This window comes from Dama dama, chromosome 23, assembly GCF_033118175.1.
Source record: "Dama dama isolate Ldn47 chromosome 23, ASM3311817v1, whole genome shotgun sequence".
NCBI classification, from domain to species: domain Eukaryota; kingdom Metazoa; phylum Chordata; class Mammalia; order Artiodactyla; family Cervidae; genus Dama; species Dama dama.
This window is the reverse complement of record NC_083703.1, coordinates 24562509-24580275: the sequence shown is the minus strand read 5'-3', so window position 1 is coordinate 24580275 and position 17767 is coordinate 24562509. Positions and strand designations below refer to the sequence as shown.

General features: G+C 37.5%; 1 protein-coding gene across 3 annotated transcripts in view; it reads right to left on the bottom strand.

Moving 5' to 3' along the window:
• SPAG6 (sperm associated antigen 6) overlaps positions 1–17767 on the bottom strand; it is a 60251-nt gene that overhangs the window by 32023 nt on the left and 10461 nt on the right. For all 3 annotated transcript variants that reach the window (XM_061125727.1, XM_061125728.1, XM_061125729.1), the window contains 2 exons: positions 14580–14746; positions 11146–11329 (listed from right to left, as the gene is read on the bottom strand). In XM_061125727.1, coding sequence (XP_060981710.1) covers positions 11146–11329; positions 14580–14746 — 351 coding nt within the window. The remainder of the gene's footprint in view (positions 1–11145; positions 11330–14579; positions 14747–17767) is intronic.

The following is a 17767-nucleotide window of genomic DNA, read 5'->3' as shown; positions in this document are numbered from 1 at the left end:
AGGAAACATGTATAGTCTTATTGTTTCTATAGGTCATGAATCTGGGAGCGGCTCAGCTGGAGGTTCCGGCTGTGACCTCTCACGAGGTTGCAATCATTAGCTAGGGCTGCAGGTATCGCAGGCTTGACTGGGTCTGTATCTTTTCCCAGCACAGCCACGGGAATGTTGGAAGAAGGCATCAGTTCCTCTCTGTTTCTGGGTCTTTCCATAGGCTGCTCACCGATGAGGCTTCCCCCAGAGTAAGAGACCCATAGGAGAGAACCCAAGACAAAAGCTGTAGTCTTTCATAATCTAACCTCAGAAGGGACATACCATCACTTCTGCTATATATCATTGGTGCAACGTGGAAGCAGATTACACAGGGCTGTGAATAGGAGGAGGCAGACTTGGGAGCCAGCTAGCAAGAAACCTTTATTCTACACCAATACATCTGAGAGAGGCAACATTCTCCTGTAGTTAACAGTGTAGTTAACCGTTAACTAGAGCTATAATTCTGAGTTGAGAAGTTGACATCTCCAATTGCAGGTGGGAGTGTGAAAAAGTGGAAGGAATTTGCATATCATTATGAAAAAAATCTAATCTATGATTTTTATTTATCCCCTACCCTCACAAAGGCCGTTTTTCCTACTCATCATTTCCATACCATTTCTCTCCACCCAATCTTCAGAACCATCCATCTAACCCTTACACATGGGTTGAGTGTTTGAGAGATTAAAGGTTAACATACATACATACATACATACATAAATACATACATATGCTTTGAAGGTTAAATAATCCTAGCTCCTTTAAAAAGTCAAGTGAGTCAAATAAGCCATTGATCTGGAGTTAATCGGGCCTCAATAAGAAATTACAATCAGCTGGAAAGATGGCACATTTATACAAGGCTCAAGCATAAAAAAACAGCTTCAAAATACGGAAAGGAAAAGTCAAGAAGTGGAGATGAGAGAAAGAGAAGGTGGGAAAATAAAAAGACTTTGGTATGGCCTTGGAAGATAATAAGTAGCATAAGATATAAAGCAATTTTTAAAACCCCAATTTTAGTGACTTTCATACTTATAACTACTCAACAGCTGAGACTAGGCTGAATGGAAGAAGGCAGAACTACAGAGAGGGTCTGGAGGGCTCTTGGGATGAAACAATAAATTACTTGGAATCAGTTTTACAAAATATACTTTTTGCATCTAGAAATGTTTCCATTCATTTCCACTTGCTTTAGGGACTTCCCTGGCAATCCAGGTTAAGTTTAAGACTCCGTGTTTCCAACATAGGGGATGTGTATTCAATAACTAGTCAGGGAACTAAAATTCCACATGCCATGTGGCACAGCCAAAAAAACCCAAAGAAAAAATACATTTCCTCTTGCTTTATATAATATTGCAACCATAATTGTAGTTTCACAATAGCTACAATCTGCAAAACCAAAACAATCTTAAGTGGATTTTAAGATGTTTAAAAACATTTTATTAAACTTTGAACCTTCAAACTTCATTGGCATTTGTTATTTGCTTCAGGCCTCTAGGAGCTCAGGCTAACAGAGGAGGCTAAACAGTAAAGGGTCAGCTGTGCCCTAGTGGAATTCTCTATGAGAACACAAGAAGGAGAGAGGAAACAGAAACAAAATACTGGATGGTTAGAAAGTATACAGGATGTTTTCATACAAGGGCTCCCTGGTCAGCAGTTCTTGGTGTGACTCCTTCTGAGTGGTTCCTTGAAGTTACCCTTGGGCCTCCACTGTCCACTTTTATTCCCGAGGATGAGCTGGCCCAACAGTGTTAATAATTGCATAATATCCCACTGGGCACATATGCTATAGTTTACTTAACCACACCCCCACCCCGACTCAGGACACTTAATTGTTTTGTGGGGTTGGGGTTTTGCACTATTAAGTACAGTGCTTTAAGATTATGTATAAGTTAACCATTGCTACATACCAACTGACCCAAACTTGGCAACTTAAAGCGTTGGTTCCTCTCTCACACTTTCTGTGGGTCAAAAATCCACGAGCCATCCAGCTGGGTGGTTCAGGCCTGGAATTTCTCGGGAAACTGCTGCTACGCTGTCTGTGGGGGCCGCCGGCATCTCTGAAGGCACAGTTGGGGTAGGATCTGCTTCCAAGCTCGCTCATGTCATTCTAGAAAGCTCCATTTCTTGCTGGCTGTCAAAGACCTCACAGCACAGGCCTTTCCATGGGCTACCTGAGGGTCCTCAGGTCATAGCAGTGGCTTCCCTCCAAGCAAGTGATGAGAGACTTCCAAAACAGAATCCTTGTAAAGTCTTGTAAAGCTGGTCACCCATGCTCAGAAATGGCAGACCATTGTTTCTGCTGCAGTCTAGTGGTAACACAGATCAATCCTGGGGTGAGGTGGGAGGGACTGGATGAGGGTGAGAATGCCAGGACATGGGATATCTGAGGGGCATCTTGGAGTCTGGCTACCATGGGTCCTATATTCAAACATACATATTCCACACGTTAGACAAACATACACATTCATATGTATGTGCATGCATGTGTATATTTACTTAAGACAGAGGCTCTGAGGAGAAGAATGGTGGCTTTTTAAAATTAATTTATTTAATTGGAGGATAATTACTATACAATATTGTGATGGTTTTTGCCATACATAACATGAGCATGAGCCACAGGTATACATGTGTCCCCCCAATCTTGAACGCCCCCTCCCACCTCCCTTCCCACCCTATCCCTCTAGGTTGTCCCAGAGCATAGGCTTTAGCTGCCCTGCTTCAGAGGTTCTTGATATTTTTAGATTAAACCACAAGAAACTGCTGTTTTTGTTAAGTCAAGACCAATCAAATACAGGTAATTTCATACAGGTCAAGGTAATAACCACTGCAATACTGTTTTCCAAAGGGGATTATCAATATGGGGCCTCACTGACAATGTGCAAGTCTGATAGTTTAGCCACTTATAAAGTATATTTCAGCCCTTACATTAGTAAGTGGTTGCTTGAAGTTGACTCATCATTTACTTCTCCCCAAATAGTACGGTTAGTTCCATATTCCTTAACTTAACTACATGTCACCATTCAGCTATACTGATTCACAAGCATGAATATTAAGTGACTTTTTGAGGCCATAGCATCATCACTTCATCGCCTTTAAACGAAAAAACCCAGAGACAGCACAGGCATTCTAAGTCAGTACTGTCTGACGGGAACACGAGCCACATACTTAATTTAAGATTTTTTAGTAGCCACTTACACTTAAAAAGTAAAAAGCAATAGGTGAGATTAATTTTAAAAATGGAATAGAGACGCCGATGTAGTGAACAGATTTGTGGACATGGGCAGGGGTGGGGGACGGAGAAGGTGGGACTCACTGAGAGGGCAGCGTTGACACATAAACACGACCATGTGTTAAACAGACAGCCAGTGGGAAGCTGCTCTATAGCACAGGAAGCTCAGCTCGCTGTCTGTGATGGCCCAGAGGGGTAGGATGGGGGTGATGGGAGGGAGACGCAAGAGGCAGGGGATATATGCATTGTTTCTGTTGTATAGTTGCTAAGTCCTAGTCCACTCTTTGCGACCCCATGGAGTGTAGCCGACCAGGCTCCCCTGTCCATGGGATTTCCCAGGCAAGAATACCAGAGTGGGTTGATATTTCCCTTTCCAGGGGATCTTCCTGACCCAGGGATCAAATCTGCATCTCCTGCACTGGCAGGCAGAATCTTTACCACTGAGACACCTGGGAAGCCTGGATATAAGTATACTTACAGCTGAATCACACTGTTGTACAGCAGAAACTAATAAAACATTGTAAAGCAGTTATCCTCTAATTTAAAAATAAAAATAAACTTTTAAAATAATCACATTGTTTAACACAATATATCCAAAATGCTATAATTTAAACATGTAATTAATATTTAAAAGTTTTAATGAGATACTTTACACTCCTTTCTTCACATCAAGTCTTGGATATCCAGTGTATATTTTGCACTTACAACATGTCTCAATTTAGCTGCTAAATTTTTATTGGAAATGCTCTATCCACAGTATTTAAGATTCCAAAAAGTTTACAGTTGAAAAAGTAGATTCACATATGAACGCTGTTCCAGTCATGCCTAAAATTTTCCTAATTATCAGGAACTTGTTGTTCATCCATTCCATATACGTTAGCTCACATCTGCTAACCCCAAATTCCCACTCCATCCCGTTCCCAACCTTCTCCCTCTTAGCAACCATAAGTCTGTTCTCCACGTCCCTGAATCTATTTCTATTCCACAGATAGGTGAATTTATCTATTTTATAGACAGGTGTTTTGCCTATGATCTCTCCTAAGAGTTTCATTTGTGTCATATTTTAGATTCCACATATAAGTGATATCCTGTGGTATTTGTCTTTCTTTTTCTAACTTACTTCACTTAATAATCTCTAGGTCCATCCACATTATTGCAAGTGGCATTATTTCATTCATTTTGATGGCTGAGTAGTATTCCATTATATACATGTACTACATCTTCTTTATCAATTCATCTGTCAATGGACATTTGTTTCCATGTCTTGGCTGTTGTGAATAAGGCTGCTATGAATGGAGGGGTACATGTATCATTTTGAATTAGAGTTCTGTCTGGATATATGTCCAGGAAGGGAATTGCTGGATCATTCAGCAACTCTATTTTTAGCTTTCTGAGGAACTTCCATACTGTTTTCCATAGTGGCTATACCAACTTACATTCACACCAACAGTATAGGAGGGTTCCCTCTTCTCCATACCCTCTCAAGCATTTTGTTATTTGTGACTTTTTGATAATCACCATTCTGACTGATGTGAGATAGTACCTCATGGTCAATTTGACTTGCATTTCTCTAAAAACTAGTAATATTGAGCATCTTTTTTATGTGCCTATTAGACATTTGTATTTCTTCTCTGGAGAAAGAAGACATTGAGGTCTTCTGCCCATGTTTTGATTCGTTGTTTTTTGTTGTTGTTGTTGAGTTGTAGTTGTATGAGCTGTTTTATGTTTTGGAAATTAAGCCCTTCTGAGTCACACTGTTTGCAAATATTTTCTTCCATTCTATACGTTGTCTTTTAATTTGGTCTGTGGTTTCCTTTGCTGTGCGAAAGCTTCTAAGTTTGACTAGGTCCCATTTGTATGTTTTTGCTTTTACTTCTATTGCCTTGGGAGACTGAGTGAAGAACACACTGGTGCAATTTATATCAGAGCATGTTTGCCTATGATCTCTTCTGGGAGTTTCATGGTGTCATGCCTTAATGTTTGTCTTTAAGCCACTTGGAGTTTATTTTTGTGTATGGTGAGAGGGTATATTCTAACTTCACTGATTTACATGTGGCTGTCCAACTTTCCTAACACCACTTGCTGAAGAGACTTTTTCCCATTGTATATTCTTGCCTCCTTTGTCAAAGATTAATTGATTGTAGGTGTGTGTGTTTATCCCTATCAATGTCACTTTTTCTTTTTATATCTATGTCCAGCAGAGTTCAGGGGTTATCTGGATATAACAAAGTTTTTAAAAACAAAGTAAAGATTCCCCTTTCTACCAGAGTACAAAAACATAACTCACAATTTGTCTTTCACTTGATCCAAAGTAGAATCACCCAATATATTATTCATATTCTTAATACTGTACCTTCTCGTTCGATATTTGGTCAGCTCTCTGGATGACCTCTACGCTCACTGTATCAATTCTTCCATCTTAGATTATAAAGTCTTAGAGGTAAGATGTTAGCCAACTTATTTTACCTTGTACAGTAACAAAAGACATGGTAACATACACATAAGTGCCTCAAATACTTCTTGATAATTACAATGATGATGATGATGGAGATAAAGAAATTGCTTGCTAGCCTTATATACAAAGTTGTAGTTCTCAGTGACTTGGGAATCTGAGAGTACAGAGTTATATTTTATTGTTCCATATTCTGAATTCCAAAAAAAATTGCAAAGATAGCTTAGAAGATTTTATTAATCAAAAGTCTGTACTTTAAAAATCACAAGAAATAAAAATACAGAAAAATTCACATATAGTTTTTTACCAGCATACAAACTAACCCTATAAAGGACTAACCAATTAGGTAACCACTGAGTAAAAGTTACAATTAAAAATGTTATTTTAGGGCTGCCCTGGTGGCTCAGTGGTGAAGTATTCACTTGCCAAAGCAGGAGACACGGGTTCAATCCCTGGTACAGGAAGATCCCACATGCCTCCAAGCAACTAAGCTTGTGCATCACAACTATTGAGCCTGTGCTCTGGAGTCTAGGAGCTGCAACTGCTGAAGCTTGTGCTCCACAACAAGAGCAACCACCACAATGAGACACCCCCCACTGCAGCTAGAGAATAGCTCCTGTTCTCCACAACTAGGGAAAAGCCCATGCTACAATAAAGACCCAGCATAGCCAAAAATAAAACAAATAATAAATAAATAAATTTATTTTTTAAAATGTTACTTTAACATGTTTGGTGTCTATGTCCAAAGAACATAGAAGAGACATTTATTTTTACTTTTATCTTTTTTTACCAACACCTAAATAAGGAGAAAAGTACTGGTAGAAACAAATGTTAGGATCAAAATTGGTATAATATATAATACATATAATCTCATTTACATCATTTTTCTCTATGCTTATGTGTTCCTCAACCCCTCCAAGATAAAATAAGTTATAAAAATGTGACACAGAAACCAACTTTTTATCTACAGGTATCACTAAAGTCTTTATGGCTTTTAACACAGAATTACTATCCTCTTGTCCCCTTCTCCCTCTCCTTCCTTACTCTAAGACCTACAGTACGGAGTTCTTAATTACCTCAGATATTTGTCACTAACAGGTAGATTTTTTTAAAATTAAGTACTGCATGCTAAGCCTGTTCCACATGATGTAGACTACTGCTATTTATATATGGCTGGCATGAGTGGCACAGGAAGAATATATGCAAAAATTCTGGTTTTTAAAATTATTTTCTCTTTTTATCATTTCATTATTCTAAATGACACAGAAAAGAATCAAGCTAGCCAGCTCTGTCTGGATTCCTCCCTTACGTTATCTACTTGGTGAACAAGACACGGTCTACCCGCTGTTTCTGTGGAATCCTAATCAGCTGAGCCCGCTAAGCACTGCTCATGTGGGGCTGCAGCAGTCCCCTCTCCTGATCACCACCAAGCAGGGAGGGAAGTCTCTCATTTGATTTAGGTCCTAAGGAGATAAATCAGGTCCCTGGGAGACAGCATAGTCACACATGTGGAACCAGTCATCGAGAATTAAGAACAGAAGTATCTGGCGAGACTTGCAGATACTGCAAGGAGCTTAAGAAGAAGAGTGATGAGCTTTCATACACTTGCCTTTCTCACATTATAAAAAGGAAGAATCTCTGAAGGCTTCTGAGTAATGGTCAAACAACTCTGCCATAAACTGCCGTCTGACCAGAATAAATCCTTTAACCTCTCTATTTCAGTTTCCTCATCTGTAATAGGGTGATTGTGTTAATAATTAAAATGTTTTAGGACACTTAATCCAACCTATTCCACTTTGCCAGGACTGAGAACTTGCCAAGGTTTACTCAGAGACAGCAAAGGTTTATAGGAAACAAAGTTTACAAGAGACAGTGTCTTTAGCTAAAGCTCCTAAACAAACACTTAAATTTTATTTCTTTTTAGCCCAAACATGGAAGAGCATTCCTCCAAAACACCTACGAGGCTCCTCCCTCCTCAGACTGCCCCAGGCCACTGCTCCCACCTCAGTCCCCCAGTGCTGTGACGGCTGCCACACACTCCACCCAGGTCGCTGGCAACCCTTCTCCACTTCCGCGTCACCCACAGGCGCAAGGCTCGAGGTGCCAGGCAGAGTGGGCAGGGAGGGCCTGGGCCCTCCCAGTGGGAGCACTAAGGCCGCAGAGCCCACCGTTCCTCTGGCCTCACCCCTTGTAGCTCCAGAAGCAAGACTAGTCCTTGAAAATAATGAAAGATTGGACACTAGTTAGGTAAATACACAACCAGAATGATTCTGCTGAGAGGGAGACTGTAGCGGGATAGGAAGAGCAACAAGCAGTCTGAGCCTTCCTCAAGAAACCCAAAACAGAAAGAGGTAGTTTATTCATCTTCAAAGAGGTGTGTATTATCAACTGTGTTCAGTAACTGGTGACTCTATCGTGGAAATTTAATGAGACGATTTGCCTAGAGTTAAAAACAACACTACGACCACCATTTCTGATGGTTAGCCTCCAATTTCCTTTGGTTAGCTGTACAATGCCTTAAAATCTATATGTACAAGTATCTTTTAGAAATTGTATTTTTCAAATAAGGAAACATCAGATGATGCCCACTGACTTTACTCTTCTAGTAATTGTGTGTTTACTTTTGTTTGCTACACGCAAAACGTTTTCCTTCTATTGCCCTTAAAGGTCATTTCTTTTGTATCTCCTTTAAGGTTTACATTTCTTAAACTACCTAATCAAACAATTTACCACTAATTCCCAGAAGAAAACGCTGAATGAATCCCTTCCATCTCAATATATTCCATTTTTAGGAGATCATCAAGAAAGAAATCAGGTCATTTGAAGGTAAATCTTCTCTTTTCACTGATATTCAGGATGTGAATTATGACTTACTGCTTCCTAGATAACAATTCCCTTTCCTTCTGAGAAATCTATTCAGTAATCCCTTCTGGGAGCTTCTGGGTCCCAAGCCCCTAATGACTGTGAAATATTGAAATTACACTGGGAATTCCATGTGGGAGCCAGATTATAGCAAGAAATTGGAATGGAATCCCTTAGACAGAGCCTATTTATAAACTATAATCATTTAGCCTCAGATTCAACAAAAGGGAGATATGGAAAGGTTATCTATGGGCACCCGCCTGACAGTATCTGCACGGTTGTCCTCAAAGTTCTTTTGCATTACCCTTTAAAATACTCATGTTATAATCTGTAAAGTCCTCTGACATTTAAAAAAAAATGACTAAATATACTCATGTAGTTTCCCCATGATAACCAGTTTCTAATTTAAAAACCTGCCTTAGTTTTCTCAATCAACATGTGTTAAGCAATAGTCCTAAGGTGAACCTACTTGGAAAACCAAAATTCAGATATTAAGGAAATAATTTTATTGTACCAATTCTGAATCATTCTAAGCATGACAATAGTTTTCTTTCTTGATTTATTTTTACATCATTTTATTGTCTCCAACAGTGTCATCATTTAAAAACAAAATTAAACATAATATGGGACAGCCACTTCCTGTTTCTGTTTTTAATTTCTTCTTCAATACTCTTTCAAGAAGTATGCAGTGAAACTGTATGGTACAGGGTTGACATTTGGCTTTGGAGTCAGACAGATTTAGATTCCAATTTTGGCTCAACCATTAACGCAACTTCAGGCATCCTCTACATTCCACTCTCTTCCTCTGTTTAACAGGGAGAGTAATACCTGCCCTAGTTGTATCTGCAGCCAAAATGAGATAATACCCTGATGCATACTGCACAGAGCCAGGCACATAGTAGTTACTCAATAAATAGTCATTTTACACATGCATGCACATTGAAAAATCTAGAAAATGAATTTAAAATATTCTTCATTCTATAACCCTAGTAACACAAACATGTACTCGCTTGTAACTTAAATCCACATAAGATTTTATTTTTATATCATTATGGCTCAGTTGGTAAAGAATCTGTCTGCAATGCGGGAGACCTGGGTTCAATTCCTGGGGTAGGAAGATCCCCTGGAGAAGGGAAAGGCTAGCCACTCCCGTATCCTGGCCTGGAGAATTCCATTGACTGTATAGTTCATGGGGTCGCAAAGAGTGGGACACAACTGAGTGACTTTCACACACACACATAATTGTAATATATAATTTTCTAATTTTTCACATTACAATCACTTTTTCATGTTATCATGCAGGATTCATAACTATTGAATGAGATTCCATTAAGTAAACTTCTATAATTTAACCCCTAAATTTCTACCAAATATTTGAGGGGTTTTCATGTTACAAATAACACTACAGTAACATTTGCATAAATGCAGCTTCTTCATTCTGTGGGATTCTATCCTTAGGATGAATTCTCAAAGCAGGCTTTCTACAGTAACCATAAACTCTTTTATGGCTTAGATTTGCATGGTTTTCTACAAGTTCATACAATTTCTAGTGCCTTCGTCAACAGAAACATCATCATGCCTTCTCAAATCTTCAGTTTTAATAATATTAAATGTATTGAATATTTACCACGTACTGGCCTATCTCATCAATCTCACAACAAATGTGGAAGTAGTACAACCTTTCTTACAGATGAGGAAGTTAAGTTTCAGACAGTTTAAAAGCCATGTCCAAGGTCACACAGCAACTAAAGACTGGAACTTAGACTCAAACTCAGATTCTAGCTAAGGCCATAGTGCTCTTAACCACTTGGTTTTTTTTCTGCTTTACTTCCACTGATGTTTTATTATGCAGTTCTTTGATTACTAGCAAAGTTTTCACTTTTACATGTTTCAAACTGTTATTCTTTTACTGTGTTATTTGCATATTATTTAGCAACTTCTGTAAAGTGGTGGGAGCAATTTTGTTCACTGTATATTTTTTACCAATCAAGTGTATCGGCACAACCTTCACACAAGAGGCCCAGGTCCCTTGTTGATGGCCTTACTGAACTCAATTCATAAGAAAAGGTATTCCTTCTCTTTCTCCTTCTTCCTGCCAATTTTGGGCTGAATACAAATATATTCTAGAAAGCTACCATGCCCACATCTTTTCAACATTATTCACTCATACAACATGGCTCTTGGTTACCTTGGAACACCCTACCATAAGTGAGAGTGAAGACCCAATGTCCCCTGGGGAGTAACAAGCTCTAATAATTTTGTAACAGAACCAATTTACCAAGGTCTTTGAATCAATCAATATCTCATTCTCCCTATGTCCCCCTGCTTCCCACTCTGTCTTCAAATGTCTCTTTTGCTAACTAAGATAAAGACTGACATGTACAGGGTTTTTTTTGTTTGTTTGTTTTTTTATGAATTTGTGATTTAAACAATTTGGCCTTCATTCAAAATCTATCTCCCATAACGTATAGACACATCATTAAGACCTCATATCTATGGTTTACTAGTAAGCAAAACCAGGTTTACCTTATTAATGTAAACTTTAATAATCCTATTTTATAATAAGGGCCATTACCTGCATTATGTCTTGCAATATAGCCAAGTGCCCAGGCTGCAGCCTCTTTGACTCCAGGGTCAAAATCTTCCAAGCAAATCACCAGTGTGTCCAGTGCTCCACAATCAACTATTGCCTGAGCTAGTTGGGGAGAATGTTTACCAACCGCTCGTAACACAAAGGCAGCTGCTTTCTTGTAAAAACGCTACAAGGATAAACAGACAAAACTCAGTGTGAATCAAGCTAAAAGTTAAAACTGACCAAAACAAACATAAAAAATGACACTGATATTAAAAAAAAAAAAAAAGCTCAGCAGTTTTTAAATACAAAAGATGAAAAACATCCTGCAAAGTCATTTTGATTTTTTGAGCTTCCCCATTGCTTTTGTTCAGTAACTGAACTGAAACGGTGTACATCTTTAATTTCATTTCAAATGTTTTACTCTGAAACATGCATTTGGAAACTGCATAAAATAAAATGTAAGCATTCTATTTCCTACAGATTCATAAAATAATGGGAGTTTATGTTTGTGCATTACAGTGAAAGGTATTGTTTGTCCTGTGGGAACTCCTAGATTGTTAGCACGTGCAACTAAACTGTCACCTGACAAATTCATTTCCTTTACTTGCCCTCAGTCTCTAAGCATGACCTCAACTAACCTTTCCGGTGTCCCGTGTTATCCTGAAATAACAACTATGCTCTGAGGTGTACTTAGCAATCATCAGATAAAGTTTCTATTTCTTCACAGTGTAAACGAAAAAAGCAACTAGGTGACTACCACAACTGTTTTGAAAGCATTCTATTTACATAGGCTAAAATATTAAAAATCAATAAATATGAGAGAGAAAATACAAAAGGTATATTTTAACAGATTATATCTTAAAAATTAGGATATGTTGAAAAGATAAGGAATATACTGTTAGTAATGTTTTTATTTGATATATTTCTTTAGTTTCTTAAGTGTCAACATATATAGACATTAAAATATTTATTATAAAAAAATAAAAAATTTGTTATAAAGTCTAATTTTACAAGTCCATAACCAAATACCTACTAAATCATTACAAAAATTAGAATAGAGTTTTAACGTAGCTTTCCATAGATTATTTTCTCATGATTGTGGAAAAATAATAGTGATACATTTCTTGTCATTACCGTAAGCTGATTTGAATGTATATTGCAGAATTTTCAAATTCACACTTTACTGAACACCAACAGTTAGTATTAACTACAGTGCCTAGAATTCACACTTTCCTGTTTCACTCCCCCTTCCTCTTAAGTTCTGCTTCTCCATATCCGTAACTCTCTTCTCTCCTGGAATGCCTCACCAAAAGAACTGCCAGAAAAGAAAAGAAGAGAAAGAAGAAAGGATGGAAGGGAGGAACAAAAGAAAACCTGGAAGGAAAAGGGAGGGAAAACCAAACCAGAGGACTTCATATGCCCAAAGAAGAGATTAAATCTCATGTGAGAAATGGGTTAAAGGCCTGGAAGGGGAGGGAGACAGAAGCCTGTGAAGATGCTTCCCATTCTCACTTTCTCCTCACATGTGCCCTGTTGCTTTAACTAATGGGCACTCATTCACACTTAGAAAACCTTAGAGAACCTTCTATGTGAGATATCAAACACAGACCTTGCCCTCAGAGAAGGAGCTAAGAGTCCAAGCATTTGATGATAGAAAGAACACTTACAAGAAAAATACAATTTTTGTAACTCCTCCTAGAGATAAAAGTCATTAACAATTCACTCTCCAATTTTTAAAAAAAGAAAAAAAAAAAGCACATTTTAAAGCAATTAGAATTTTATTTCATTTTGTAAAAAAAAAAAAAAAAAAAACGGCTCTTTTAAAGTGTACAATTCAGTGACATTTAGTGCATTCAGTGTTGTGCAACCATACCTATCGAGTTTCAGAATATTTTCATTACTCCAACAAGAAATCCCCTACATTAAGTAGCCACTTCTCACTCCCCTCTTCCCCCAGCTCCTGGCAATCATTAATCTGTGTCCATCTCTATGAATTTGCATTTTCTGGATACTTCATATAAATGGAATCATACAATATGTAGCCTTGTTTGGCTTCTTCCTCTTAATATAACTTTTTCAAGGTTCATCCATGTTGTAGAATGTACCAGTACTTCACCCCTTTTTATGACTGATAATACTCCATTGTATGGATATATAACATTTACTTTATCTAGTCATTCTTTTGGCTATTGCAAATAATGCTGCTATGAACATTTGTGTTCAAGTTTTGCTTGAACACCTGTTTTCAATTTCTTTGAAAATATAACCAGGAGTAGAACTGCTGGGTCATATAGTAATTATGTTTAACTTACTGAGGAACTGCCAAATTGTTTTCCATAGCAGCTGTGCCACTGTACACAACTTCTCCACATCTTCAATAACACTTGCTGTTTTCCTTTTTTTTCTTTCATTTGTTATGGCCATCCTGGTAGGTACAATGCTGGCCTTTCACAGTTTTGATTTTCATCTCCTAGTGACTAATGCCATTGAGTACTTTTTCATCTTGGCTCTTAGTACATTTTCTTTGGATAAATGTCTGTGGGAGTCTTTTGCCCATTTTTTAATTGAATTGTCTGTCCTCTGGTTATACATGTGTAAGAAAGATAATTTAATCTTAAAGACATGTCAAGAAAGATATATCCCTAGGTTATGATAAATCAGTAGGATGGAACAAACAGGCAAAGACCCTACCTAAAGGAAGATCCTTAACTATTGTTAGGAACATAAAGGGAACCAGACAGGATGGGAAAAAAAATGGAAGCATTCTTAGATGACCCTTAGAAGGCCTGACATGCTTGCATACTTGGCAAAAAATGCTTTGTCAAACCTTCCCTTACATGCATTCTCCTTGCTTTCAAATGCTTCTCTTCCCCCTTGCTTCAAAGCTCTCTCTTCCATTGCCCATTAACTAGATTCAGACGGTAAAGAATCTGCCTGCAATCCAGGAGACCTGGTTTCGATCCCTGGGTCGGGAAGACCCCCAAGAGGAGGAAATGGCAACCCACTCCAGTATTCTTGCCTAGAGAATCCCATGGACAGAGAAGCCTGGCAGGCTATAGTCCATGAGGTCACAAAGAGTTGGACTGAGTCAATAACACAACACTACTGTATGTAACTTATTTGCCCAGGGTGCCATACATCTTTCAAAGACTGATCCTATAACTTGAATAAGGCCATATATAGAAGCACTGCCGTGTGTATAATTCCATTAAAAACTTTAATATGTTTTCTCCTATACCAACAGTAATGCAGAAAAGCTATTAGCCTCAAAGTAAAATACCTTAAAGGTATTATTATGTGTAGTTCAAAGAATTGAAGGTTGTATTAATATCCTAATAATTCTATGCCTGCACACTTGCAATTGTACCCAAACTATCAATTTTTTTAAAATCCAAAACAAAAATCATATAACTTTGGTTTTAAAAAATTCTTACATTCTGTTCTGCTAGTGAATAAACAAGCTGTGGAAGAATGTCACCCTTCACGACTGCTTCTGCCAGGTCATCATTATAATTAGCCAGTCTCCCCAGAGCCAAGGCAGCAGTCTGCTGAATTGTTGGGACCACATCCAGAAGAAGAGGCCTCAGCAAAGCCATTACGCCTAAGTTACAAGAAATAAGAAATCAGCAAATTTTAAATTAAAAAGCAAACATACCATTCAGCATAGATGCAGATAGGAAAATGCAAAGGGAAATATCATTAAAAACAAACAAACAAAAACCATCCACTAAAAACTAATACAATATTAAGCAGCAGCCAACTGGACAAGGCATAGAATAATATAACCTGCAATTATCAAAGCAGCAGCCTAGCAAGGAACTAAGAACGGCTTTGGAGAACCAGAGTTTAAATCCCTGATTTGGCAAACTCTAGCTGTGTGATGTCACGAGGAATGCAGAGAGAAGCTGTAATGCACACAGTAGAAAGCCCACCTAGCAGGGTTATGGGGGTGGGGGTGGGAGGGAAGGTACTGAGGAGCTGTGCTCCCCCACCTTAACCCCACATGCCCCCACCCCCCCAACAGCCTTTGCAAACCCTATCTCTTTCAGGGCTCAGTTCACTTCTTTCCTCTCAAGTCTTCTGGTGGTTTTTTCTCTCTGATCCCAACCGACTTAGCGTCTATTACAGAAATTTTATGAGGATCTATTTCAGGGCCAGGTGAGTTAGAAGGGCCATTGGACTAGGGCTTCCCATTCATAAAGGGCTGTAAATTCAGATTTCTGACACTGTCTCTGAATAAATAAATTCTTTAAGATAAGGAAGTATGTCATATTACTAGCTCTCATTAATATTCATTCTAGGGTTGAATACATAGTAGGAATACCATGATCACAGCACAATAATAAAAGTAGCTTATATATTATTTTGTGTTTAAAAACTTCTTTTCTATATCAATTTACTGAATTCTCATAACAAATCTATGAAGTAGGTCCTATTATCATATCTGTTTTACAGATGTGGACATGAAGGCTGAGAAAAATTATGGAAATTACACAGCTAAAATGCAGGAGCAAGGTTAGAAATTCAGACATTCTTTATTCATACTTACTAAATAATACGTAAAACTGGATGGAAATAATACGGAAAATTGAGGAGGTGGGGTAAACTATTTCATTTGGATCATTTTACTCAATATTCCAACTCTACATTAACTCTGCTGTGCTATGTGCTCAGTCGTGTCCAACTCTTTGTGACCCCATGGACTGTAGACCTCCAGGTTCCTCGGTCCATGGAATTTTCCAGGCAAGAATACCAGAATGGGTTGCCATTTCCTACTCCAGGGGATCTTCTTTAGAATGGGCAGGCAGATTCTTTACCACTGTGCCATCTTGGAAGCAACCCCTTGATAAAGGTGTTTTAGTATAATACTACCAAAAAAGGTGATGACAGAGTTCAAACTAGAACAAAGTGCCCCTTGACTTTTAAATGTAATTTACAGTGGGCTGTTCAACTTGCATGTTATGACATCTTTTGTTAAAAAATACCCCTGTGACTTATAAAAGCAGATACATATTACCAATATTCTTTTGTAATGTTATATCCAGAAACACGTGAAATAGAAATAAAAGGAAAACACAACATTTAGAATTAGACCAAAATAAGATAAACAGTACTATCAAATAACATAAACAGAGGATAAGGATGCTTATCATAGAAACATTTAATGAAAAAACCTGTGGCTTTTCTCAGTTCCCAGTTTTCTTCAGTGATCCTTTTTCTGTCTAATTTGACTTGGTTAGATCCTTTTACAGAAGGTTACTATTGCAAGTTTGCATCCTGCTCAGGCTGGTTAACTTTGCAGGCACACAGCCCCCCTTTCTCAGGCCTAGGCCACAGCTCACGTTAAACAATTCAGCACATCCATGTGCATAAGCGTTGCTTACATTATTCTCTACACTTTCTATAGAGATAATTTCTGAAGTATCTCACAACAAACAGTTCAATGTGCAAAATAAGGTATTAGAATGACTACCAAATATTTACATGGTTCCTTTTAGAAAGCTGGATCTAAAACCAACCATTTGTTGATCTCTTCTTTGTGGTTGCTTATTACTTGATTTAAGTTTTTTAATAGTGGTAAAATATACATAACATTTTAAGCATTTTCTGGTGTACAAATCAGTGGCATGAAACATATTTATAATGGTGTGTAATCATCACCAGTATCTAGGAACCGTTAAACCACTTTCCACTACACTGAGGCTACATCACTTTAAACTCCCACTAGCAAAGTACAAGCGTTTAAATTTCTCCCCATCCTCACCAATGCTTGCATTTTATTTTTTTTAGAATAACCCAACCTAGTAGGTATGAAGTGGTATCTCCTTGTGGATTCATTTTTATTTCCCTCTCACTAATGATGGTGAATGTATTTATTGAACATTTGTGCATCTTCTTTGTTGAAATGCCTATTTAAGTCCTTTGCCCATTTTTTAATTGAGTTGGGGTTTTTTGTTGTTTTGTTCTTGAGTATAACTTGATTTTTTTATAATGAACATGTACCATTTTAAGTAAAACAGGTCAATACTCTAAAAAAGAAAAGCTAAATTTCTTAAGATATATTTAAAGTTTCATAATAAATACATTAATGAGACAAAAATATAAAATGAAAATATGCTTAGAATAGTTTTAAAAGAATCATAAACTTGTTTTATGTTATTTTTTCCTGATGATTCTGGTATTCCCTTTTTTCCTAACTTGATAGAACTGTCTTTTGAAATATAAATAGAAAATTAATCCATACTGAGTTATTAACCTAAAATTTTTAATTAAATCTCAAAAACTCTGAAAGTTCTATTATAAAGTTCTATTAGAACTTTCATAAAAAGTATTGGGAGAAATTATAGAATAGCCTCAATCAACCTTTCCCTTATTTCCTTTTAATACAACATATACCTATCACTTGAATTTTGTAGGCCAATTGCATATATAAGCCAGAGGAAAAAAGGTCAAACATTTCTAAAGACAAAATTTTATTCTCATATTATATGTGTATAATTTATATATCGAACTTTATCAAAATTTTATCAAATTCATGTTATGAATTTGAAGAATGAATTCATCTATCTGAGTTTACACTTCTTACGCTTCCCAGGTCGCTCAGCTGGGAAAGAATCCGTCT